The sequence below is a fragment of the Hippoglossus stenolepis genome, chromosome 5 (genome assembly GCF_022539355.2).
Source record: "Hippoglossus stenolepis isolate QCI-W04-F060 chromosome 5, HSTE1.2, whole genome shotgun sequence".
NCBI classification, from domain to species: domain Eukaryota; kingdom Metazoa; phylum Chordata; class Actinopteri; order Pleuronectiformes; family Pleuronectidae; genus Hippoglossus; species Hippoglossus stenolepis.
The window spans coordinates 27,660,923-27,687,678 of NC_061487.1; the positions used below are offsets into that span (position 1 = coordinate 27,660,923).

Genomic DNA, 26,756 nt, shown 5'->3' on the forward strand with positions numbered 1-26,756 from the left:
CGGTCCTGTCCCGAGGACGTCCCTCACTCAGCTGCCACTGGTCCAGACTGAGCCTGGGGACCAGCATGTTGAGGTTATAATGGTCTAGAGCTTGTTTGTGTTCTTATTACTGTAGAAACACCTCCTCTGTTCTGTCACGTCTCCGTATCCTGTGGAGCTCATTCTGCTTTTTGGCCTTTTCCTTTCTCTCGGAGGCGTTTTGATTTCCTCTCGACTCGAACTGAGAGACGTCCACGTCGTGTGCAGCTGAGCTCAAGTCTTAACAGTTGTTAGAAGAAACCGGGTCCGATGTGGCACAGACTGAAAAAACTGTATTTCCCATGATTCCTTGTAGTAAAAGGTTTTTTTGGCAGCTGGAAAAGGAGCCCCCCATGTTTCTCTTTCTCAGTCTTTCTCCATATGGATCTGCTTCTCCTGCCGGGTTATTATTATTACTATGATTCTTATTATTGCTGCTGCTGCTGCTCTGTGGCTGTTGTAATAAAACTACAAAAGATCTTCAACAGGAAAAATGAAAAACTATGATGTTAAATAATTTCAATCAAAAATAAATTGTCTGTGAATATGTTTCAGCTGTGTGTGACATGTGTGGTTTTATTTCATATATTTGTAATATTTAATATTTTTATGCTTTAATAAACTATATCTTAATTTCTTCCTAAACTTAATTTTTTACAACCTACTTAACTATTTCTTTATGCCTTAATAAACAATATTTTTTATGTCCTCCACATTTATTATTTACTCATGTTACTATATTTTTATGTTCAGATTTAAAAGAAAACTGGAATCGATCAAACTTTGGAAGGAGAGATGAACTAGAGACGTTTCACCAAACATACTTTATTGACTCAAATCATAAGAAGGTCACATGAATTATCAGAAAGCCACAAACACCATCTGCCGTCAAATTAAATACATGAATCACTCTGGATTACATTTTTAATTCATGTGACTGAAACATCATCACACATCACACTGAGGAAACGGATAAAGACAACTTCCTGTGTGCTGCTCGCGTTTTTCAGTTTTTATTTTATTTTGCTTCATCGCGATTTAAAAGTCGACATAAAAACAGATGAATAAAACTCTCAAAAACTGTCAAACTCCTATTACAATGAGCAGAAACTCATATTTCATTCAAAATAAATATCATCCGGGCCTCAGTGTTGCAGTTTGATTAGTGGCTGAATGCAGAAGAATAAAAAATGACTGACTGTCTGTGGGACCCTCAGAAGAAACGTTACAGCCTCATTTGTCATAATTGAAACATAAAGTTAATGGTTTCTCCAAAATAACATTAACATGTTTCAATATTTCCATATTTAGGGAAATATTGACACCACACTTTTTAAAAATCTAAAATAAATAGAAAACTATTGAGGGGAATATTGGATGCTTGTAGTTTTTGATATAAAAATGAAAAACTAGAAAATGTCCCCACTGGGAAACTCCGACAGGACGTGGACAGGTTCGGTTCAGCCGAGTCCTCAGGAGTAAAACTTACTGTTGTTTATCTTCTTCTCCTTCGTCCTGGACACAGAGGACATGATCAGGGACTCACCACATTTCATTCCTCCCCCCCCCCGACGCCCGGTGAGTTCGAGGCTTACCTGTGCTCGCTGGTGCTGAACTCTCTCGTGAGCTGGTTGTGTTGGCGAGGGAGCGTGGAGCGCTGGATGTTGGCGTGAGTGTCGTACAGGGAAAGTTCACCGCTGACCTCGGCCGGATTCTTCCTCAGCTGGCTGGAGGACGAGTACAGCGCCTCCTCTGCGTGCTGAGCGACACGAGGAGAGAAATGCACTGATGTCAAACTGCAGATATACTGTGTGTGTGTGTGTGTGTGTGTGTGTTCTCACCCCTGCTGGCTGTACGTTGATGTAGACCAGTAGCGAGGCTAACTCTAAGCTTTCACTGTAGCCATTCTTTAAAGGTACGGAGCGGTAACCTGTTGGAACAATTAAAAACATTCAGTCCGCTCCAAAGTTATCCAACCACTGGAGTCGCCCTCTGTTGGTCAATCAAGGTAATACAGGTTTCAGGCTCCTCTGCAATGGCTTCACTCTGCAGACCCGGAGTCTACGTTTATTTTTATATACACTCTTGTCTTCTTTGGAAAAAAGCTGCTAGTTGAAACGCACGTGTGTGTGTATGATGCACAAGTTCCTCCACCATCCAGTTTCTCACCAGACTCATATGAGGTCACCATGACCTTTGACCTTTGTCCACTAAAATCTAATCAGTTCACATTTGAGTCCAAGAGACAACTGGTCAAAACTGGAAACCAATTCCCTGAAGTTAGACTTGAAATATTATGTTCAAGAGAGTGTGAGTGATTGTTTTATGTTGCAGACGCATGATGCTGGTGAGCTGGGAAAGAAATTATTTTAAACTGGTCTATTTTATGTCCAACTCTACAAGCGAGGACAGAAATCGTCGTACTTTAGGGAAGGAACAAATAAATACGTGATGTGCTGCTGTTGCATGTGAACGGCTGTTCTCAGTCGGCCGCTCTGTGCCGTGAGCGTGAGTTCCCACCTGAGCGGATGCCTTTGACAGGAAACGTGGCCTGGGCCAGGAAGTTGGGGTCTGAGAACATGTCCTCCTCGTTGACCACAAAGCGCAGGAAGGTGAGCTCCGGCTCGTACACGTTGAAGACAACGGGCTCGGCCGGGGCTTTCCACACCGGGTTCAGACCGTTGTCACCTGCAGTCGGCAGAACGACACCACTGTTCACATGATTATAGACAAAAGCAGGAGATGCTGTATGTGTCATCAGAAGCTGAACAATTCAGCTGTTCCCTCCTCTTACAGTAGACGACGGTTTTGCTCTTCTCCTCCGTCTGGCCACACAGCTCGATCTCGACGAACGGACTGGGGATGCTGCGGCCGGGCTTCGGGAGGTGTCGAGCAGCGATCACCTGCAGAGCAAGACAACAACCATCAGCGGTGAGCGTCACGATCACCAGACAGGTCCATTCATCGCTTGTTTTCAGAAGGCGTGCACAGATACAGACGAAAGTAACGCAGATTACTGACGGCTTCGACTTGCTGTGTTTTCAGAAAGTACTCAGAGCCCTTTACAGCAAGTATTCAGATTCTCTACTGTGTGTGTGTGTGTGTGTGTGTGTGTGTGTGTGTGTGTGTGTGTGTAGACATACCCTGACCACAATCTCGTACTTGATCTTAATCTTCTCTTGGTTGGGGTCGTAGTTATCGGAGCGCATGAGCTCCGGCTGCAGCACGTAGCCAGTTTGTGCATTCAGACTGAAGAGGGCGCTGTTCAACTGGGTGTATTTATCTGTGTGGACACACACACACACACACACACACACACACACACACACACACACACACACACACACACACACACACACACACACACACACACACACACACACACACAATTTGAACTCTTCCTTTAAGGCACAGCTTCAAATCCTGCTTCAGCCTCGTCACGTCTGTTTGCATCTGCGTTCTCCAGTCATGACCTTTGACCTTCAGCAGTTCCTGTGACTAACTGCCTGATCAGAGCAGGAGCAGCACAATGAGCCTCTCGCTGGTTTCATTTGTAGACAAACGGATAGAAAAAGAAAAGATTTATAAACAGGAAAAGCTCTAATGTTCAGAAAACATCTCTGTCCTCTCCCGTTGCTGCAGCTCCTCTTTTCAGCCTCTGTCTCAAACACTTGCTTTTAGCTCCGGCCCATGTTGGAAAGGGAGGAATTGTCGGCCTCGTTTTACCTGGAGATGTTATGGGGTGTACAGACTGTAGCTGCTAGACGAGCATTATGCAATGTTGGGACATTGTGATGTCACAGTGACGAGGAGGCTACTGACGAGCTGTTTCAGGAGCTTCGGAGGAGCAGCTCCCTTTAACACAGACTTTGGGCTTTTTAACTAAAAAACAACTAAATATCAAACCAAAGGAAAGAAACAGTGAAAACGGAGCCATTACTCGATGATATTAGTTCCACATGTGCTTTTCCTGCCTTGACTAGTCTACATATCAACAGTGAACTCTGCAGGCGAGTCCACTGACCACAGCCCCGGTAAACTACTGTACCTGCAGTCTGGTAGTTGAGAGCAACCATGTGACAGCCGAGAGCCCACAGGGGATACGGGTCGTAGTTGGAGGACTCCACCCGCTGGCCTTTTGGGTAGATGCGACTCAGAGCCTTGCAGTTGTACTGTAAGAAGTCCTGGGTGCGGCTCTTTCCCGGCATCTTGTTCTCCACAAAGGAGCGAATCTCTTTGTACGTGTAACCGTCTGCAGGGACGGAAGAAAGGAAAGTGACTCGGGAGGTTCGGCTTCGGGTCTTGTCACGTGACACCAACAGGACAATAAACTCTCAGGAACAGTGGATACTCGATGATCTGTAACTGAACATGCTTGTCAGCCACTGGCCATCAAACTGGTAACGTCATAGGCGTCAAGTGTCGACCCACCGTGACGTCCCCCATTGGTTTGTGAGCAACGCCATCTTATTTCTTTGAAACCAGAAGTAACCATGTCCTGAGGAGGGTCCATGGGGGGTTATAAAGGGTTGCGCCACATTCAGTTGGACTGTTTGTGGTTTTAAAGTAGAACCGGTCTGCTCTAACACTTTATATCAGACTGTTTGCACTGAGTTACAACTGTGGTGAAGGAGTTTGTGTTCGTGTCTGCGGGGGTTTACCGAAGCGGTCCTTCTCTTTGCTGCGAGGCTGACAGTAGACCACGAGGTCCGACATCTCCCTGGCAACCTCGTACTTCTTCTCCACTTCCACCTGCTGTCTCATCTGAGATTGGACAGAAGAAAAAGCCACTTCCTGTTCACATTACCAGTAAAATACCCTTTGTGGTTGCAGAGCAGGTGTCAATCATAAACTCATAAACATGTAAAGGCACAATGTGAGCTGACACTGAACGATCCTTATTCAAAACATCTCAGAAACATCAGAGTGATACGAACTACCTAAAATGACAGAAACCATCTTTGGCCCATGTCCCTTCTGCAAACATGAAGGAGGCGGGGTTTAGGACCTATACTGCAGCCAGCCACCAGGGGGATTAAGATTCTTTAGCCTCAGGTTTGGAAGCTGTCATGTCGTCCATCTTTATTTACAGTCTATGTTTTCGACTAATTGACGCAGGCTCACCCACCATTACACATATATGGACAAGATAAAATAAGATACGACAAGTTAAATTAGTCCCACTATGGGGAAACTTAACTATAAGTAAAGAAAATGCAATATAAACACATGGGACTCTAAAAAATAGAAAATGTACAATGTATACATACAGTGTTTATAGTATAGTGTTTGATATACACAGTGAGCGGCTCACCACTTGCTCCCGGTTGTACTGTTTGCTCATCTCTCTCTGAGTGATGTCCCAGGCCACCTGGTACCATTCGAACAGCTCCTCCACAGAAGCTGCTGCCAGGTCAAACTGCAGGTTGTCCTGCTCCATGTCCTGCAGGGTCAACACATGGGGCTTCCCGTTCTTCCCGTTGGTCACTAGGGCCAAGGAGAGAGGGAAGGAGACACCGTGAGGGAGGAGGAGGACGGTGGAGGAGGCGATCGTACTTAATAATCGATCTAAGGAATCTCTGTCCGTCTCTACGTCGTGTGTGTTGTTGAAGGCCCGAGAAAATGCCATGTCGAATTTCTGGACACATGATACCTTCAATATTCTTAAACTTTCAATATACAGGAGACCAGCGCTCAGTAGCTGCAGCAGCTGGGACAACACCAGCGTGTTCACGCCAACTGATTTACTACAGTAAGATAAACAACATCAGCACGGGGAGAAATGATATCTGCCCTCCGGCAGTCAAACACTCATCTGACGCCCAAACAACTCGCACTCACAGTTTTGGATGTTGCACTTGGAGATGTCCACAACACCTTTACACAGTTCACCCAGTGGGTTGTCCTCCAGGTCCTGTTGTAACACACACACACACACACACACACACACACACACACACACACAGTCAGTTTCTACGCTGATTGAACTCCAGTTTATTTGTGACCTAGGCTCTGATCACCTCCTCTTTGGGCTCAGGTTGGATGTTGTAGGAAACTTCCTCTACATAGATTGATGGGAAGAAATGCTGAATCTTTCCAGCGTAGTCACCTTTGCACCTGAAGGAAGAGGAATGAGTAGAGTTGTTATATGTTTTGTTTGGCATGATAAGTACCATATTTCATAATCTCGACACATGCACATACGCCTACTCAGCAAACCCGCTGAACTTCAGCTGGGAGTAACTCACAATGAAAGCATTCATGACACAGGGCTATAATCAACACTGGAGAGAACTATAATTAAAACCCTACAGTTGTATGGCTCCACCATCTTTGAGTCAATGTTAACTATTGTGCCAAAACTGAAGTAATTCCCTCAAGGTGTTCTTCAGACATCATGCTCACAATGTCCCGCAGGAGGCAGCATAACTTCTGCTGCAGAAATCATTTGTTTTTGTTCACTTTTGTGTGTGAGTGTGTGTGTGTGTGTGTGTGTGTGTGTGTGTGTGTTGTGTGTGTGTGTGTGTGTGTGAGTGTGTGTGAGTGCAGACTCACCATGCATCTGTCCCCTTGGTGACATTGTGTATCAAAGCTCCTTTACTGAAGCTGAGCTCATTGGAATTTCTCGCCTGGAAGCTGTATAAAGCCCTGACTGTATTCTGAGGCTAAAGAACACACACACACACAAAACACACACACACACACACACACACACACACACACACACACACACACACAGACAGAGAGAAACATCTTTATCAAAGAAAACTGCAAACGATAACAGACACAACAGTGTTGTATACGCACCAGTGACGGCTCGATCTCGTTGGGCTCCACGTATGTTTTCACCCCGTACAGAGACGCACAGTCTTTCTCCTGTGAAGCACAATCCACTGTCAGCTCAGAGGAAACCTGATTAAACTGCTTTAGATTCTGAATGTCGCTAAGTGAAGCTAAAACGACAAGAGGGATAAAAAGTGACTGTACGACGACGCAATGGTGAATTTACTGGTGAACAAGAAACAACACGGGAACAAATGAGTGAGTGAGTTTGTTCTGACTTGTCTCAAAATCCTATTATCATTTGAAACAGTTATCCATCGATCATCTGTCTCTGTACGACGGAGACTCACGGCGCTGAAGCGGTCCACCAGTGTGGGGGTGACTGGGTAACGTAGCTTGATCTTGCGATACAGTGGCCTGGTCTTGAAGTAATTGACCAGCTCCACCAGACTCTCGAACTCCGTGGTGGTGCCCAGCAGGTACATGCTCCCCTCCTTCTGGATCCGACAGTGTTTCACTTTACCGTCGCCTCTGAAAGACCAAAAATCCAGATTCCTACAAAATCCAACGAACAAAACAGCTCAGGCCAAGAGAGAGAAAGTGTCACTGAACCTAAACGTGATGGCGAAGGAGTCTGTTTCTCCTTCTCTCTGTCGGATGAGGAACGCTCCGTCTCTGGGAATCCTCAGCAGGTAATCCTCCGCCTGGCCTCTGCTCAGGTTACTGTAGAACCACCTGCACGGGAGCACAGTCACATCATGCATGTGTGTGTCTGAGTGAGTCTACTTCTATGATGTACATGTACACACAGTGTTCGGTCTGTGGTGTCTCTCAGGGACACTACAGAACGAGACTTTGGGAAAATCCATTTAAATGGATTAAAAAACTGAAAGAGAAGAAAGAGAAAGGGTTTCAAACATGCACTTCAGAAAACGTCCAGAATATTGGGTCTGGACTTTCTCTGGAGGTTGTCAGGTCCGACTCGTTCACAAGAAGAGGAACATGTGGAGAACATTCAGGCGAGGGGCGGAGCCTGTAGAGCGGCAGGAGGCCGGACATGACATTTTACTAGGAGGCTGCAGAAGAAGTTCCAGAGACACTGACTCAGACGTTTGCGTTTTGTGACATTTTTATAAATAAAATGAAATAAAATGTCATATCATATTATACATTATCCCAAGGCACTTAATGAGGAGATACAGAAACCAACGGTTCCAACAAGCAGCAGCACTTTGTGACCGCGGAGAGAGAAAACTCTCTCGAACCAGACTCAGTGAATCTTCCTCAGGATGTTTATCTGGGGATAATCGACTGAAACTGAAAACAACAGGTTTAAAAATACAAAATGGCCGTGGACCCTGAACGTATCAGACCCACAACGGTTCACATGTGACTGACCCTTCTGTTCGATGGGGGGTGGGCTGAGGGACGGCGTCGGTGAGGCGCAGCTCGAAGTCTTGACAGCGCAGCGGGTTTTCTCTGTAGTGATTGATCAGGGAGTACACGCTGAGGAAGTGCAGGTTGGGCGTCAGGTAGAAGTAAGTGAGCCCCCCCTCGGAGCCAGAGCGAATACGACAGTGCTGGACTCTCCCAGTGCGCCTGAAACACACACAGACACATTAACACACACGATCGACTGAGCTCTTTATGAAGCTTAAAAACTGTGAAAGGAATTCATTTTAGGGTATTTTTCACTGTCCAGGTTTTTGGATTCAGTTCGGGCACAAAGGTTAAACCTAAGAGTTTGGGTCCTCAGTGATGCCAAACTGTGTTGACATACTCAAGGGGGACAGACAAAAAAACTGTTTCCATGTCCCTTCTCTTTGATTTAAATAAAGACAGACAAGACATGAAATGTGATGCTGTACCAGAAGGAGAGGGTGAAGTCTGTGACGTAGGTGTCGCTCTCTCGGACCAGGAAGGTTCCGTCTCTTCCTCCGGTCTCTGCGCAGTAATCGTGGATCAGTCTCTCGGCCATCAGCCTGCCCTCCTTCATGCGACCATGAAACCACGGCTCTGTGCAGTGCAGGTCCTGGTGTCGAGACAGAAGAGGAACAATGGTTCACACTGGATTTGTGATGTTTTATATTCAATCTAAACTGAAAACAGCACAAGATGAATTTGCTGGTAAAAACTCCTTCACCTTCTCGGATTGTTCCTCCTGCTCCGTGTCCTCCTCGTCGTAGTACAGCTTGTCGTCACAGATCACACAGAAGTGCGTGTGCCACACCTGAGAAATATGTATAATGTGAAACATGCAGAAAACTTCTCAATTCAAATTTAAATATAAAACTCTTTTCTTCTTCCACAAGGAAATCCCAACGATGAGACATGAATTTGTATGAAATGTGGTGACTTCTGGTTTCAAATACACCAACATGGCTCCGGACACAATGACAAAGTGGAGGCTTTGTTTTTCAAAGGGTTCCACCTGAGACGGGCGGTACAATAACAATCAGTCAGAATCTGTGTCTTATTCATTCTTTCCATGTTCAATTGAGAATCAAAAATCGGTAAAAGAAAAAATGATTTCAAACAAAAAGCAAACACTGGTTTGTCTTCGTTAACTTTAGTTTTGTGCTCAAATCAAAAAGAGGAAATGAAAAACCGTCACTTAGCACATGCCGCTGAACAGCGAGTGGCAAACCATTAACCACGTTCTGATCGAGGCTCTGCTGCGTGATGACCCGACAATATCTGCATGGCTAATAATTATCCAATGAGACAGGGACTTCCAGGTCAGACGAATTCAATCTAATTCAAGTTCTGCCTGTGGCCTGTTTTATTCCTATTTATACATGTTCATATTTGAGCACTTTTATTTTCAGATTTTTCGATTCTCAATTGCGTATGGAAAGAACGAATGAAACGCAGATGAATCATCACGTCCATACAGGGTCAGTAGAATTCAGCTGTTGAAATATTTTATATAAATGGATGTTTTTCACATGCTGGTATCAGATCAGTGCTCGGTATCGGCCGAGGTTCAGGTATCAGAACATCTCTACTGCTACGGGAAAACATGAACTTTCCTCAACTTCCACCTCATCGTGCATCACGTCACTGCAGAGTGACGTGATGCAGCGTCTGAGACGAAGCCTCTGATGTGACTGTACCTGATCCACAGGGTCCCAGATCTCCAGGTCGCCCTGTTTCTGCCCTTTCCTAAAGTCTTTACTGATCCCTCCTTCCTCAACACTGATCTTCTTGTGCTGCACAGGGACAAAGAGAAGAGCACAGTCACGGCCACGAGTGACGACATATCAGTATGTTTAGACACACACGCACGCACACACGCACACACACACACACACACACACAGTACCTTGAGTATGATCTTGCCCTTCAGCTGAGTAGGTGAAGGCAGCTGCTCGGCCATCTGCTCCACCGGCTTCGTCAGCAGCTTGCTTCCGAACACGTCTTTGAAGATTCGAGCCATCTGACGCTGCTGCTCCAGAGGACAGTGCTCCTCGATGGACAGGATCAGCGGGAAGCTGGCGAGGAGCAGCAGCGTGTCCAGGTCGTGACAATGTGAAGAGAAAGAGATCAAATAACTTGACTGATGCAATGATTTGGAGAATTAGATTACACTATAAAAAGGAGGGGAAATGGCCGAATCATAGTCAGAGAACATGAAACAAAAACCCTTCAGTGTTTTGTTGTTAATCCTGAAATTCATTTCAGTTGATGTAGTTTAGTGACATGAAGTTAAAACATGTTGAGACCAGGTCTGGAAAGATCCTCAGAAAACACAGTTGTTCTGACTCTCACTCTGAGGTGACGAACGCGTGGTCGTTGATGGCTTTGACCACGTCCTCGAACTTGATCTTGGTTGTTCTGGTCCAGCCGTGGTAGATGATTGGCTCCCCGGGCCCCTCCCAGCAGTCCACTGGATAGATTCAGCAGCACCACAGGAAACACACACACGATACAAAGTGTATTCAAAGCAACAAAGGAATAAAACTCACAAAACATCATTACATAAACTATCTGTGTGCTGGTGAAATGGCCCAAACAACGACCCCAGTGAAATAAACTGAGATTAAAGAAACGCAGTGGAGGTATTTCATACTCACGCTCCACACAGCGACATCCCAGACGCAGGCAGCGGACATAAGCCTCTGTGGACGACTCACTACGAAGCTGATCCCCTGTCAGATACCTGTGGAGCAACAGAACACAACCTGGATCACATGGTGCACTTTTAAACACCTGAAACCTCAATAATACCTGATTATGTGTTGTACTTCTACAGTGGAAGTTGTGTAACCAGCTAGTTAGTGCTCGTGTAATAATGTAGTAATGACTACAGAATACTCATAATGTAGTAAAGACTGCTGAGTACTCACGTATTAATGACTACCAAAAACTAATTAAGTAATAACTAATGAGTACTGGTGTAATATGAGTACTGAGAGTAATATAGTAATAACTACTGAGTACTCAGAACTCATTTAATAATGTAGTAATAATTACTGCACACTCTTTTGACAAAGTAGTGATAAGAACTGTTTAATCATGTAATAACGACGTAATGTGATCTTATCTTCTGACCTTTAGTTTTAAATTACTCTTCAATTTTAATTAATTTAATTAATGTAGCTTGTTAAGTTACCATATGAGGTATTCATAATCCCACCCACACATTTCCTTACAGCAGATTAATTTCATGAGTTACAGATTAGCCTCTGTATTAAACCATGGGTGATCGTGCAGGTGTGATTTGTGTTGTTTGTGCGGATGTGTTGTCGTACTGACGTGTTGTGTGAGGAGCTGATCCAGTAGTGGGACAGAGGATTGTTCATGTCCATGGTGTTGATCTCTGAGAACTTCTCGTCCCACAGAGAGTTCTCCTTAGAAAACAGGAAACTGAGGAACTGGGACAGAAGAGTCACAGTTAACACAGTTACTTGTGTGTTGTACGTTTTAGTAATGACAAAACTACGGATGCAACAACTAAGCACAAATTTAAGCCAAACTGAATTTTTACCATGTTTTTAAAATTCAGTTTGGAGACTTAAAGATGCTGTAAGGGGGTGCACCCTCACCACTAGATATCAGTAAATCAAGCACAGTTCATTAACTCAAATGAAAAACTGCACCAAGCCTGAGAAGATGAAAAGATTTTCTACAAACAGTCGCCTCTATCACAGTCTGTTATGTTCCATGATTCACGCAGAGAGCAGAATACTTCGCTGACGGTGAACTCTGGGTCGTTGGTTTTTCTCATGGTGTCGTCGATGAAGATCGTCATGAGTTCTCTGACCTGGTTCAGATCATTGGCCCAGAACTCCTGAGGTGTGAAGAGATACAGAGAAGGAAGCCAGTGTTGATTAGAGGATGTTTACACTCACTACACTCACTACTACTTACTTACTACCAAAACTAGTTCAAAGAAAATTTGGCAACACACAAAAAATGTAATGTTGGTATTAGGTGTTACGGAGCAGGTGCTTGGAGCATCCAAAATGAAAGTAGAACATGACATGACAAGAAAAGCATTTTTACTTCATGTATCTGAGATGCAGAAAGGTCAGAACTTCCCCCTAAACCTTTGGAGTACCCCAGGGTTCCATCCTGGGTCCTCTTTTATTTCTATTCTTTACTGAAATATCATCACAGTTTAGTTTTCATGGATGTGAAGAGTTTACGAAAATGTGGCTAAGGAACTTTGAGTTTTTGGAAGTTAGTTAGATTTTTATGAATAAGTCACATACACGGATGACAGATCAATTAACTGCATCTATTTTTTTGTTACAATAAAACCACTTGGGAAGTAAAGTGAGTAAATAGTTGTTTGATAAAGTTAAAACAACATGTCTGCTTCCTGCTGTGCGGATCTTTCACGGCAGCTGGTTTCACCTTCTGCTGGTAGATGAGGAATCGTTGGAAGTCGTGGAGCAGAACCAACGAGGCCTCGGGTTTATCTGTGTTTCTGTAACAAACAGTCAAACTATGAAGGAACTTCACCGGCAGACGATTATCCACGGTGTGTTAAAAGAAGAACGATTACAGAAGCTCACCCCAGAATAAAAGCACACGATTCATTTTTGAACTCATCGAGGATCTGACAGTAAAATAAAGAGCATGAATTAAACCACTTGAAAAAACATATTCACGTGATTTATTCAATAAATATTGATCAGAGTTTGAACTCACCTCATTCTGTTCAAACATTATAAGATTGTACAATTTATGAAACTGCTCAAAGTCCAGACGATCTTTCTTCGCTCCCACTTCCTGTGACGGCAAAACATAAAAGCATGAAGGTTTGCTTGTATTACTCAGTTAAATATCTCCACAAAGGAAAGTATATTTTAACCTCTGGTCATGGTTAGATTGTTTGTCAGTCAGATGGCGGAAAAAACACTTCATGACATAAGGAAACTTCCATGACTCATTCATTCCGCTCATTTATTTACAGCCTGTTGACGTAAAGTCAGCTGAAGTGAATCGCAAAAGATACATGCAAACGTGTGGAAACGCTTTCTTAACTTTTTATTTTGCACCATTAGGATGTGTAAACCCAAACAGTGACTAACGTGAAAGTCCTTGTTTGATGGAAATGATATAGATCATTTTCCAAAATGGAAAGAAAACACGATAAATTGAGTTTCACAAATATGTGTTAATCTAAATGAAAGTTTCATGTTTTTGGTCATATTTGAATCCATATTTGTGAAAGACTTTCTAACATTCGATTGTATGATTCAGTTTTGCAGGATTACGAAAAAAAACGGTGGTGGTGGAAACTGAATATGTGACAGGGGACAAGAAAGAGCTCATTAAAATGTTGGCAGTTTTTAAAATGGCAGTTTTCAATATAGATTAAATCAACACTTCACTTGTAGATCCATGTAAAAGTAAGTTCAATCATTAATCGTGTTTCTAAGGCATCAGACAAAGAGGTGCATGTGGAGGACATGACAGGACGAGAGAAGGACGTCACCTGGAATCTGTCTTTGAGGACTCGAGAGCTCGGGGTCTTGTAGTTGAGCTGAGGAAGCAGGGCCTTCAGCTCCTTCATGGAGATGCTGAGAACGACACATCACACATCTAAGATTCACGTCATCGTCACTCAGACCAATCCCAAGACGGGAGCACAGCGTGAAGCTGGACGGCTCTCGAGATGTTCCACATTCAGACACACAGAGGTCTCTGAAATTGGTTGAAGGATGTGTCACTAAACTAAACACCTGAATCTAGAAGACTATTGAATTGGCTGCAATGTGCCTTTTCTTGAACGATCCTTCTTACCTGAAATATTTTTTGAATCCCATGTAGATCATCATCAAACAACCTGATCCTGCGTCTAATGAATAACCTTCTACTTCTCTTCTGCCTTAAGATATTGAAATGTATTTAATCCTAATGTGCATGTTCCTGTAGAAAGTGACAAGGACTAATTCTGAAGTATCAGCACAGGACAAGAGAACACAACGTTACAAACACACACACGTTTACATGTTACATTTAGGGAACACCTTCGAATAATGTTACTATATTAATGACTTTACCAATAATTATGTACAGTACCTGTTTGTTTTGGTCTGATTGACAGAATACATCTGCTTCCTCAGCCAACTGTAGAAAGAATGACACAGAGATCAATGAGGCTTAATGAACACACTCAACAACCTGTGTGTGTGTGTGTGTGTGTGTGTGTGTGTGTGTGTGTGTGTGTGTCTGTGTGTGTGTGTGTGTGTGTGTCTGTGTGTGTGTGTGTGTGTTTGTGTCTGTGTGTGTGTGTGTGTCTGTGTTCACCTCTCTATGAGAACCGGAGTGGGAGCGACCTCTGTCTCTTGCCTCAGCAGTTCGAGTCCAATCAGCCATTTCTGAGCCTCCTCTGCAGAATCAGCTGTTTACACGAGCAGAACAAAGACAGGTGAGCGTCCTGCACAGAGGTGTATCAGTGTGGGACAATGGACAGCTAAACATGACGGACATCAGATCTGCTGTTTACACGAGGAGACGTGTTTAAACTGCTGGAGCACACCGAGCTTCAGAGAGGTTTCCACATCCTCCACCTGATCTCGGACTCGTCTCAGTCCTATCGCAGACACTTCACACGTCATGACTGTGGTCAGAGGTGTTTTTGCTCAGGAAGTTTCCAGACTGAGGGAAACGACCTGACGGGGTTTCAGTGGCAGCCATGAGCAGAGCTGCTCCACTTCTCCATCAGTGCTTCCTCTCTGTCCTCCGTCAGCAGAGGAAACACTGGACCCTCCTTTATGAAAGGAAAGGAGTCAAAGCCTTGCTGCAGCAACATTTACAGAAACAGCGACTACTAGCAAGTGTGAATCTGTAAATCTATTCTGAAACTAGACATCAAAACACCACATCATCGACCAATCAGAGATGTCCCCCATCCACACACACACACACACACACAGTTGTGATTGACTGTCTCCGGCTGAGACAGACGCCTGCTCCAGCAGTTGGTGGTTAACCAACTCCCCCGTCAGAGGTGAGAAGCCTCAGCTTTATGAGACACTTCTGTCAAAGTGTGTGCGCTGCTGTTGGAGTGATGTGCTGCAGCCTGAGCGATGTGTTATCTCATTGTTCATTACTTCATTACAGACCCATTTCTAACTAAAGAGCTCACCCCCCAGACTCAGGGTGTTGAGGACAAACTGCGAGCCGTAGAAGATGGTGAAGCACGTGTTCTCCTCGTGTTTGTCCTTTCCGTCCCTGAAGCGCTCAAAGTCCTTGGAGTTCCTCCCGGGACGAATCTCCCTGATCTCAAACAGGTCCACTGAAACACAACATTAGAACTTGACTTTGATTTGAGCAGGTTGACATCGAGGTCGAGAAAGAAACGTGTGGGAGACGCATCAGACACATGAGGTACAGGCCTTAAAGACATATCTGCCCATTGGTTTGAACGACAACATGAACTAGGAGAGAAACAGGGATTTCAATGATGATGATACTTACAGACACCGTCGGTCTTGTCCGCTGTGCGTGTCCACGCCACCTGACGGGTCTCCATGATGACCTGCACGGTGAGCCGTTCTGCTTTCTGCCGAAACACCGTCATGACCACACCCATCTCCATGTCCCGTTTGATCAGGATCTTCTTGTACTCCGTCATCTCGCCTTGCTGCCCAGAACGAGCCATCTCTGCAGGGGGGACAGGACGGAGAAGAAACCCAGAACCTTCAGTCACAGGGTTCGGGACCAGAGTCAAATCAAGTCCACGCAGCTCATTCTTCAGATGTTTCAGTCGTCACATCTTTCCAAACGTTTCAGACCTTGATACAGGGTTTTTTCTCTTTATTCAAAAACGTGGACTTGAGATTTTAAAATGCTCTCACTCGAAACCCTGCGCTCGCACTCAAACCCTGCTTGTGCTTGAATTTGCTCCGTTTGTGCTCAAACTGCTTTTTAAAACCAGAAGTTACCATATTTGGAGGAGCGGGGGGAGGAGCCTGACTGAGATCTCCCCCGAGTTCAGGTTTCGGGCACTTCCTCGTTGGCTTCACTTGGTCTACGTCCATTTTTATTTACCTTTTTATATTATTTACATATATAATAAATATCAGAGATCAGACATCTAACTCATTGTGATCTTTGTTGCTTTCTCTGTTATTTTCAGACTCTCTACATCAATAATAATTAGGTTACGTGTTCTCTGCACTGTATTTTTATACTGTTTCATTATTTTGAGGAGGAAGTTGGAGAAGCTGGCGGTAATGAGGATGAGGTGGTTTTGATTTGAGTAAAATAAAAATATGTCTTCAAACAGTGGTTAACGTGAGGAATATGTAGTGGCGACAAAAGACATTTAGTGTATGCACATACGTGTGAGTCAGTGTGTACTGTGGACGACACAATGCCCAGTATTTAACTTGCAAATGAGCAGAGAGAGCTATAAACAACACAACACCACAGGAAGAGTTCTGTGGAAAGACATTTCAATGAAACTATGTTATTAATGTCAATACACAGTGAGCAGTTTCCCACTCGATGTCTACTCTGAAAAATAATGTATCTGTATTTAGAGGTCATTGAAAATGCATTATTATCATAGACTGTAAATAAAGATGGACGACACATCTCCACTTCCTTCCGCTGTTTGAGAACAACTGCCATTCCCGAGCGAAAAACTTCATATGAAGTCGAACAACTCGGAAAGTCAGTGAAAATGTTCGTACCCGAGTTGCTGACGTCATCGCCGATAAACATCCTAACACCATTTTACGACCTGCTCTTAATGTAGCTTTTAATGTGAACTTGTTAAACTGTGTCTTTTGCAAACTGCAGCTCCGTCTCTCACAAGCTCCTCACGCCACGTTTCAGTCAATACAGACATTGTTATAATTAACATGCACATTTTAAACAACATGCCTGTCGTACCAATATGTAAATAGGGGAAACCCTCCAAACAAATAAAGACAACACACATTGTTTACGGCGGCCATGTTTTTCCCACACTGCGACTTCACATCTTGGGAAATGCTCCTTTCCGAGGAGCGTGTGGATGAGTCAGTAGCTACTGTGGAGCTGAGCTGACCAATCACAAGTCAGTCTCAGCCCAGAACTAAGCGTCACGTTCACCCACCACAGCTGAAGCCTGGTGGTTACAGCATCATGCTGTGGGGGACAGGAACCGAGGGAGTGGTCAGTGTTGATGGAAGCTAAATAAAATACAGAGTTGAATAAAACCTGGTCCTGAGCACTGAGGACCTCAGATCACGCTTTTCCACCGCAGGGCAACTCAAGGGCCAGTTTGGAGCCGGGGCCTGACATCGAACGTGTTCTTTGTGTCTCGACTGCCAAAGAAGTGGCAAACGTCCAGGACAACTGGCTCGACTCTGGCAGCAACACTTCACTGGTTTGGAAAAATGATTGTTTACGCTGTAGTCCACCATTGATGATGTCATGCTTGGAGTCAGCACTAGTGTAGCTGGGACATCAGAGACACACAGAGCGACGTAAAGCAGCCGGAACCCAACTGATCCCCTCTGACACCAGAACATGACAGGATCTGCATCTCGGTTCAAAAGCTCGGTTCATCCAGGGACTGTTTATAAAAATGGACGTAGACGGAAAGTGAAGCCAAATGCAGAAGTGCCTGAACAAGGAGGGCTGATTTTAAAAGAGCTCATTTTCTCTAGAAGTCTGTGAGACTTTAAAACGTCACAACTGTCACTGTGACGGAGAAAACGTGTTAAATGTCATTACATCCTGGTTTCATGTGCAGTAAACACAGCCTTTCCTGACATGGACGTGTTTGTTCACACATGACATGAACATATATGGCTCAGTGTTGTGTGTTGCTGCTGCGGCAGGATGAGGACATTTGTTTGTCTGAATAACTACAGTGATCCAATTGGTCCAGTCCCTTCACACAGGTGAAGGTTAAACCAGGAAAAACAGGGGAATAGTTAAACAGTCAGTTAATCATCAACTAAAGGATGCTTGTTAGTTTCTACACTCCAGGTTTCTCAGTATTTACAGTGCATTCACAAACTATTCACACGCCTCACACGCCGAAAGTAAAATAAGCATTTCTGTACATTATCAATCTACTCACAAAAGGATTTTAGAAATGTTTGCCACACAACCGAAAATATCAGAACTAAATAAAAGTAAATAAACTTTTACTCAACACAAGGTTGAAGCGTGTTCGGCAGCGATAACACTCTCGTGTCGTCTTGGACACGATGAGACAAAGTGTCAACGCTCTGTGACGTCACCCGCTGGTTCGTGAGCTGCTGCTCTGAAGCCACAGTTTGACATTGTGTCCAGCGCCATCTTGGTTTTTAAAACCAGAAGTGCCCATATTTGAAGGAGCGGGGGGTGGAGCCTGACTGAGAGCTGGGGGGGACACTGAACTGTTTTCTGTTTCTAGTTTAATTGCATTGGAGCGGCTTTGGTTGCCTGCAGGTTAACGGTCTGTTGACCAAAGTGCTTTTAATGAATCTGCGTTCATAATCAGAGAGCTGCTGATAGAGGTTAACCAAAGTGTCATCTGGACCTAAAACATGTACACGAAGTTTCACTGTAGTTCACTGTGTTTGTGCGGAGAAAAGTTTGACTTGTGTGATAAAGGAACTTGTATGTTTGATCTGGAAGCCCCAAAATATTGTCCGTTACCCCCCCGGGGGCTAATTCGAGGTCGAGATTTTTGAGCGCAGAGGAGTCGCCCTCTGCTGGTCGATAGAATAGAGGTTTGAGGAACTCCCCCACGTTGGCTTCACTTTTCAGACGCAGACTCGACGTCCTTTTTTAACGGTCCGTGGTGCACGAGCAGCGGAATCGCACATTGAGACGTGTTTCTATGGGGCCTGCAGCTCTGAGGGAGGAGGGCTCCGACAACTCTGCTCTTTACTACCGTTTAAAAGCGATGAACACAACTGCTCTTCATAGACACCATGTGGTCACCTGAATAAACCCTGCATTGTTAAAAACTCTATGAAATATGAATAATAAACGAGGTTTACGTTCATATTATTCTTATCTAACAAAGTCGTAACTCCAGATAACAACAGACGTCTGTGGTCACGGAGCCGGTGAGACGGAGCAGAGAACCGACGAGCCCGGTCACACACATCATCATCTGCAGAGCAGGAGATATGCTGCTAGTAAAAAAAGAAAAAGGCGGATTTCCCCCTTTCTCACTTCAAACCGACTCAACACGAGTTTGACACGAAGCTGCTGAATACTAAAGCACAAAGGTAAGAAGAAAATAAAAGCTCACCTTTACAAGTGAAGTTGGTTCTTTTCAGCTGTGCAGTTTTCTATCGGATCATGATTTGAAAGTTGTGAGATGAAGCTGCAGAGGATGTGGAGTGTTGACAGAAAGGCCAGCCACAAAACGGTCAGTTCCTCTATCTGAGAGGACGAGGAAGTAAAAGTTCACTTGCATTATAGACCCACACGAAAAAAAAAGAAAAGAAAAAAGGCCGGAAGAAAGGACGGTATCTATGCAAACGAGACTGCACAAGAAACGAGAGCTGCAACTTTGACCTCAGAGGACGAAGAGACAGAAGAGACACGGAAATTAAACCTCCAAGGATCATTTAATTCACTTAAAATGAGCCACGCTTCAAATGAAAGAGTGAGAAGAAAAGTGATCGGATGGATCTGCTTTGACTATTATCTGTGTAATCATCATTGGTCGAGGGAAAACTTAGACCTGACACCTTAACAGTTAAATCTAAAAGTTTATAAAAAGTAAAATGCTGCAGAATTACACTGTATATTCATGGATGCATTCAGTATTTTAATAGTATTTTAATCATGTAGCTGCTCATTTACTTATTTTACAAACTGTTTAATCTATAACTAGAATGTCACCACAAGGGCCCAACAGGCTGCTTATGAAAACACGTTTAAATTCACTAGATCCAGATTCTTATTTGGATCTTCACCAAACTACACACACTCATAAAGATCAGAACCTAAACATCAGTTCTCATGAAGATCCATGAATAATTAATCTCTGAGAAATCAAGGGGTTCTTCATTGGGTCATGCCCCGCCCCTCCACAGAACTTCAAGGAAAACAGTTGTGTAATTTCTGTGTAATCCTTCAGTTAACTCCTCCACAGTGGACGAGTCAGGCACCAGTCGAGCAGCAAGTACCAAAGAGTAAAGTAAATGACGGGTGAGCATTGACTTAATGCAAACTTTAAACATGAGCTGTCACAGAACTAGTGAAATGTGAATCTATATCAAACAAATGAATTGAAAATATATAAATATAAAACACACTGAACTTATTCTAATATTTTCACAATGACGAGCATCAAGGTTCTTTGTGGATCCTTCTTTGTGAACGGCTGTGAGATTATACCACAGATTTGCATTTATAACTTGTTTCAGTAATTTGCATGAGAGCAGCACGGGGGGGGGGGTGAATACAGGGTTACCTGTCACTCAGAGCAGGAGCTCGGCGACGCCACAGTGGAGAACACGTCCTTTATGTTTATGTAGTTGTTTTACAGGAAGGTTGGAAAAGTCGGACAAAGTTAAATTAAAGTGAACTAACACAGTTCACGGATGAAGTGGAAGAAGCTCCAGACTTTAATTAAAACAACTACACAAGTTGACACACACACACACACACATATTAGCCTATTAGTTTCATATCACAACACCACAACTACTCACCATTACTTCCACTATATATGTATGTCTGTGTGTGTACATATACATATGTATGTATATATATATTTTATTTACTTATACATATGCACAACTACAGTATACATCAGAAATATGTTGAATCTGTGCAATTATAATAATACTATAATCACTTTGTTCATGTACTTTCTCTACCCATAATATTCTATCAGTAGTGACACATGTAGGATACAGTAAATACATATCTCTGTATTCTTTATATATATTTTTATTTTAATTGTTTATATTATTCTATAGCTATCAACGCGCACACACACACACACACACACACACACTTTAATCTTCAGGTGATGATCTGGATTCTGTGCTTTCTGGTCGACTGAGGCCCCTCCCACTTTTCTGACGGATATTATACTCATTCAAAAAGAGTTTTCTTCTATCAGACAGTGCAGGTGGAATCGAACACGTCCACACTGATGATCGGTCTGGCGCCTGCACACTCAGGCCTTTCAGTCGTCAGATCGGACTTTGCAGATCACTTATTCGCCTAGCTTAGCTTAGCTTAGCTTAGCTTAGCCTGGTTTACATTGTGAGAGTGTCTTCTGGAGGCAGCACCATCTTGCAGCACGTCTTTAAGTCAGATGTGATGTGATCCAGTTCTGTAAAATGATCAAATCCCATCATGTGTGAACAGCAGGTGAACCAGGGGCCCGTTGGCCCTCAGTGCTCGTCGTCCTCCTCCGGCTCCCTGAGGCCCTGACTGTGCAGAGTCTTCCCCGACATCTCCATCATGGCCTGGACCTCTGGGTTGACATCCAGGATGCTCTTCTTCTTCTTCCCGTCCACCTCCTCGTCCTGAAACACACGACAAAAGGGACAAACAATCATTCTCTCTAGGAGACAGCTGTATCATGTAAACAACTATTGACCGGTGCATTCACAATAATATGAGGTCACTTTGATCTTTGACCTCCTTCAGTTCATCCTCGCCTCAACCGAACGTTTGTACCAAACTCCATCAAGGTGTTGAGATGTTGTGTTCACCAGAATGGGACGGACAGACAACCTGAAGGCACCACGCCTCTGGCCTCTGGCCACTGGGTGTCGCTGGGAGGGATATGAAGGAGTAAAAAGAAGAACTGAACATTTCCGCTGACCTCCTCTGGTTCTGGGGGTTTTCCGACTGCCCACACTTCCACTGAGTCCAGGGTGAAGTCCTCCTCTCCAGAGAGCTGCGGGCTGCCGTACGTGGTGCACTTGGGTCGGCCACGGCTATGACCACGGCCAAAATCACGCTCCAGCCACAGGCCGAAGTAGCCATGCTGACCCCCCATACCCTGGTGAAGGAACACGTATGAATGAAGACGAGCATTTTATGATATGTTACTGTACATGTTATCGTACATATAAATATAAATATAGTATTATCAAGGTCTATTTATTTCACTCTAAAGTAGAAATTTAACTGAAAAACTGCAGTTTAATTTAAAAGTGTTGACGTTAACCGTGACCACCTTAAGAAGTAGTTTACACTGTAAAGCTTCAATAACAGAAAAGGTCAGAGTTCTGTCCCCTAAATTAGAAACCTGGTATATTAACACAACTCGATCAGTGTCTGAAAACAATATTAATTCATCACATTACAGCTCTGTCTGATAATAAAGCTCTCCTCTGTTAAACCAGTGCGTTCTCACCAGTCCGTTGGGCATGGTCTGCTGATTCTGGTTGAGATACATGAAGTGTTGGTTGTATCCTGTTGCTGTGTAAACTCTCAGTCTGGGGAACACAGTGAACAGGAAGCATCTGGAGTCACCTGCACACATAAACACACATAAACAAATCATGGAGATCTGAGACAAGTCAAGTGAATTCAAGTATTACTTCCTCCACGAGTCAGTTAGTCTGAGCCCGTCTGGTTCGTACAACATGAGAGTCAACTGCTTTAGTTTGAGTGACTCTCACCCTGGAACTGAGGTTTGACGTCCCACGTGTGGGAGGCGAAGCCCCCGAAGGCGTGGCCCTTCGAGTCTTTGACCAGCAGCAGAGTCGGCCCGTGCTTCGTCAGGCCGCTCACCATCCTGGTGAAGCTCTCCCCATGCAGCTGTGTGGAAAACACAAGTCTCCAGGGGGCGCTGTAGCTGTCTGGCAACTGGAAAGATTAATAGAGTTGAGAAAGGATAAAAGTAAGCAGAACAATGACAGCGTCTGCAAATTGTAATAAATACAAATGAAGCTTAAGATTTTAAAGTAAAATGTGTTTTCTGGTTGAGTTGAAGTCAGGTCACCAAACTTGGGTTTACATTTGTAAATATAAACAACTTTTGTAGAAGTTCCACCAAAACTTTGGTCAAACTAAAGAATAAGTGAAGTATTAAGAATCACACACGTGACAGTGTAAACGTGTGTGTTCTGACCTGTGGGGCCAGAAACATGATGGTGGGAAGGTCCAGGAGACACTTGAGATCTTTCCAGGGTGTCTCCCTGCAGGGGGGGAGGAGGGTGGGGGCCGGCCGTCCACTCAGAGACACGTTCAGTCCTTCAGCTACCAGCATCTCCAGGTACAAGGAGACCTGGGAGACCCTGAAGATCCAGTCCTCCAGACAGGAAACATCACAACCTCCTTCATCTGAGGAACAGAATCAGCTTCAGTCACGTTTTCTTTCTGTTCACAAATATTTAACTCATTCGTTTACCTGCAGGTTTGAGTTCAGAACACATCTGCTCTGCCAGGAGTCCGACCCCCAGGGAGACGTCACCCATTCTCTCCGGCTTCCAGCCCTGCAGGCGCCCCCTGTGGACCAGAATCTGAACTACAGCAGAGATTAGGTCCTGCAGGAACTGTGGGGGTGAGAAAAAGGGTCAAAGTCAGGCGTGAGAAGGGAAGGATGGAGTGAGACGTGAGGGTCAGATTCAAAACACCACCTCTACTCACCTCTGCGACCTGCTCACATGTGACTGCTGCCTCCGCTCCACGACGGGACATGGCCATGACCAGAGGAGCCCGTTCCTCCGCTGTTCCCCGCAGGGTGTCTGCCAGGAACATAACCATCTGCTCACGGCCGACTCCAGACGCAGCGGAGGTGCTCGTCTTCCCAGAGGCTGCAGGCGATGCCAGTCCTGGGTCGATGCCACACATGCACTGGTAGACCCTCCTTATCATGGAGTCTGGTGCCAGGCTGCCCATTGAGGACTGAGAGAGTCCAAAGGAAGAGGTGATTATACACAAACTGCACGTCCCTGAAAGACGTACTGACAAAATACTGTGGGTAGAATAACAGAGCTGTAGCTGCAGGAATCTATAAACATAAATAAATTAGAGACAATAATAACTGGAGATGGAAATGGAAATTGATTTAAGCTCCAAAAGTGCATTTAGTAGTTTGTCAGTTTGAATCTCATACTGACATTTGTGTTTATGCTGCCTTCTCAGAATGACGCCTGTGCTAGTTATGAAAACTGCTTTTGTAGACAGACCTGCAGCATCTCAAGTGTGAGAGTCTTCCCTGCTGGCGTTTTCTCAGGGGCTCCTGACGGGCCCCCAGCCCCCCCCTGCAGCCGGTTGAACACCCCCTCAACCACAGGCCGCTCTTCGGGGCGGAAGCGGGCCATCCGCTTCTGGACCACCACGCTCTCAGTGTTACCCATGGCCTCTACAGTCCAACACACAGTGTCATTATGTTCACGTACAGTGAGATTACAGAAAAGAAATCTAAACCTAAACTAAACTGCACAGTCACGTTGCCCTGATAAGATGCAACCAGCTGTACTTTAGATCAAATGAGACAAAACTATGAATAATATGTTCTTCATTTTACATCAAAACAAACACAGTTGTCCTTCAGAAGCCATTGACTGGTACAAACTGGATCGGGGGGGCAGACACCGGAATTTGTTATCATTCCTACATTGTGAGCATTTCACATTCTAGTTTGTTTTCTTTGTTAGTTAACAGGATTACACAAAAAATGATTTGTTTTGCGGACGGTTGGGGCATTTTACATTTTGTGTGGATCTGGATCAGGAGACGTATCCAGGAATCTATTTTCACTTTCTGTAACATTAGGACCTTTTTCAACATTTTCAGTTTTCCTGGGTAATAATCTGTGGACATGTTAAGAGGTATATTTATAAGTGTGTGAACGTTGGTTCACTTGATTGGATTTCAGGGAGTGTTGGGCCTTGGACCTGCAGGAGTCCACCTCCATGGCTGGGTCCTGGGGGACCACTGGTGAATGGACACCCACAGACTCGGTGGCTCCTTTCTTTCTCATCCTGTGACACTTTAATGTTTGTCTTCGGTCCCAAAACCACTGATCTAACATGCAAAAGTTGTGTATTTGTGGTTTTGTATATTTGTATCTGAACGTTGTTTGATTTCTTGAATTCATTCTAATCACGGGTTATTTGCTTGTTTATCTCGAGTGCAGCGTTGTTGAACAGTTAATAGTTTGGATGATATCACTTATAATGCACATGGATTCTCCACAGATGTTTGTATTTATTTATAAGATAGATCATTTTATTAAAACAGATGTAAACATGACTCTGTCCCTGTCAAATCAAATGAATGAAGTGAGCAGCTCCACTGGAACCTGAACTATGTACCAACTCAATAATGATGTAATGAAGACACGTATTTAAAAAGCAGCTGCTTGTGTTCGAATACAGATGTTCAGATGTTCAGATGTTCACTAAGAACCGATCCAACAACATGTAGCTGGATGTGTGCTAGCTAACAAGCTAGCTAACGGACACAGCTGAAGATTAAACTCTTCAGATTAAACAAATCAAAGACATGAATAAAGATGAAAGGAACAACTTCAACATTGATCTCAGTGTGTGTGTGTGAGTGTTTCTGACCTTTTAAATTACAGCAGCTCGGCCAACATCCGGTTTCTACTGACAACACACCGTCAACTTCCGGGTGACGACAGCGACGTCAGCCAATCAGAGGAGCCGCATCTTCCGTGAATGGTCCATGATGTCAAGAGGCGGGGCAAGTTATTTATTATTATTATTATTATTAGTAGTAGTAGTAGTATTATTGCTGTTGTTGTAATTATTATTGTTATTACTGTTATATTTAATATTTTTGTTATTATTATTATTAGTAGTCGTCATAATGGTAGAAGTGATATAAAGATGGTTTATTCAGAGAAGATGGGATCACAGACATACAGGTGCATTATAATTATTACTACTTATAGTAAACCTGAGCCTGAGTCATGAATATGTTCACATGGTTCTGTTCACAATTAATGGTTCTTGTTAAAAAATGAATAAATAAAAAAGTATTGTTAAAGATTTGAAGTAATATTTACCAAGGAAAAATAATGTCAAGTACTTTAACTATCATTGAATGTAAAATAAATAAAAGAAAACATAAATCATACAGTTGTGTGGTTCTGGTCTTTTTCTCACAGTCTTCAGTCTTATAGTTTCCCAGAAAGTAAAGAGTATGATCACTGACCTACTTCCATCAGAGACACGCTTCATGAGCACAGAGCGACACGGGGACACCTCCTGGAGCTCGGTGCAGTGACATGTCCTCGAGCTGTCTCTCCATCGTCCTGTCCCGTTGTCCCAGACTCCACCAGTAGAGTGCGCACCGGAGCCAGCACGCGGGCACGCGGGCCTCTGCAGAGACAGGCAGTGGAAAAAAGCTCCTTTTAAGGGCATGAGAGTGCGAGTGCACCGAGCTGGGTGTGCTGCATTGTAATGAAGCATCGAGACGCTGGATGCACCCACACCAGCTGAGTGTGGAGGTGAGGTCTGCCCACCTCACCTCAACACACAGGAAACCAGTGATCAGGCAGGAAGTCCCTTTTAAACACAATCCTCAGGAGAACATTTACTGTCAAA

The 26,756-nt window shown here is 44.1% G+C and overlaps 2 protein-coding genes across 3 annotated transcripts; both read right to left on the reverse strand.

Moving 5' to 3' along the window:
- Nucleotides 1-823: 823 nt before the first annotated feature.
- Nucleotides 824-19,665, reverse strand: plcg2 (phospholipase C, gamma 2). 2 transcript variants are annotated; one of them, XM_035156126.2, is made up of 33 exons: nucleotides 19,508-19,665; nucleotides 15,739-15,924; nucleotides 15,407-15,556; nucleotides 14,566-14,659; nucleotides 14,338-14,385; nucleotides 13,751-13,835; nucleotides 12,961-13,041; nucleotides 12,825-12,868; nucleotides 12,664-12,736; nucleotides 12,002-12,094; nucleotides 11,560-11,678; nucleotides 10,878-10,963; nucleotides 10,573-10,690; nucleotides 10,127-10,295; nucleotides 9,918-10,013; nucleotides 8,945-9,031; nucleotides 8,670-8,833; nucleotides 8,200-8,400; nucleotides 7,414-7,536; nucleotides 7,152-7,332; nucleotides 6,826-6,894; nucleotides 6,574-6,683; nucleotides 6,039-6,135; nucleotides 5,860-5,932; nucleotides 5,333-5,505; nucleotides 4,680-4,782; nucleotides 4,067-4,270; nucleotides 3,162-3,301; nucleotides 2,813-2,921; nucleotides 2,539-2,706; nucleotides 1,860-1,948; nucleotides 1,614-1,777; nucleotides 824-1,533 (listed from the first exon to the last, which is right to left on the reverse strand). In XM_035156126.2, exons 2-33 carry the CDS (start codon nucleotides 15,920-15,922, stop codon nucleotides 1,491-1,493), a joined length of 3,738 nt encoding a protein of 1,245 aa, XP_035012017.1. In that variant the 5' UTR covers nucleotides 15,923-15,924; nucleotides 19,508-19,665; the 3' UTR covers nucleotides 824-1,490. The 2 variants fall into 2 exon arrangements, with proteins under 2 accessions (XP_035012017.1, XP_035012016.1); XM_035156125.2 differs by having other exon boundaries at nucleotides 11,993-12,094.
- A 1,138-nt stretch (nucleotides 19,666-20,803) lies between these two features.
- meak7 (MTOR associated protein, eak-7 homolog) lies at nucleotides 20,804-26,503 on the reverse strand. The gene is made up of 10 exons (XM_035156128.2): nucleotides 26,365-26,503; nucleotides 25,755-25,856; nucleotides 24,369-24,544; nucleotides 23,827-24,084; nucleotides 23,588-23,732; nucleotides 23,309-23,520; nucleotides 22,857-23,043; nucleotides 22,589-22,707; nucleotides 22,052-22,231; nucleotides 20,804-21,749 (listed from the first exon to the last, which is right to left on the reverse strand). The coding sequence occupies exons 3-10, from the start codon at nucleotides 24,537-24,539 to the stop codon at nucleotides 21,615-21,617; spliced, it is 1,407 nt and encodes a 468-aa protein (XP_035012019.2). The 5' UTR covers nucleotides 24,540-24,544; nucleotides 25,755-25,856; nucleotides 26,365-26,503; the 3' UTR covers nucleotides 20,804-21,614.
- Between the last annotated feature and the right edge of the window lie 253 nt (nucleotides 26,504-26,756).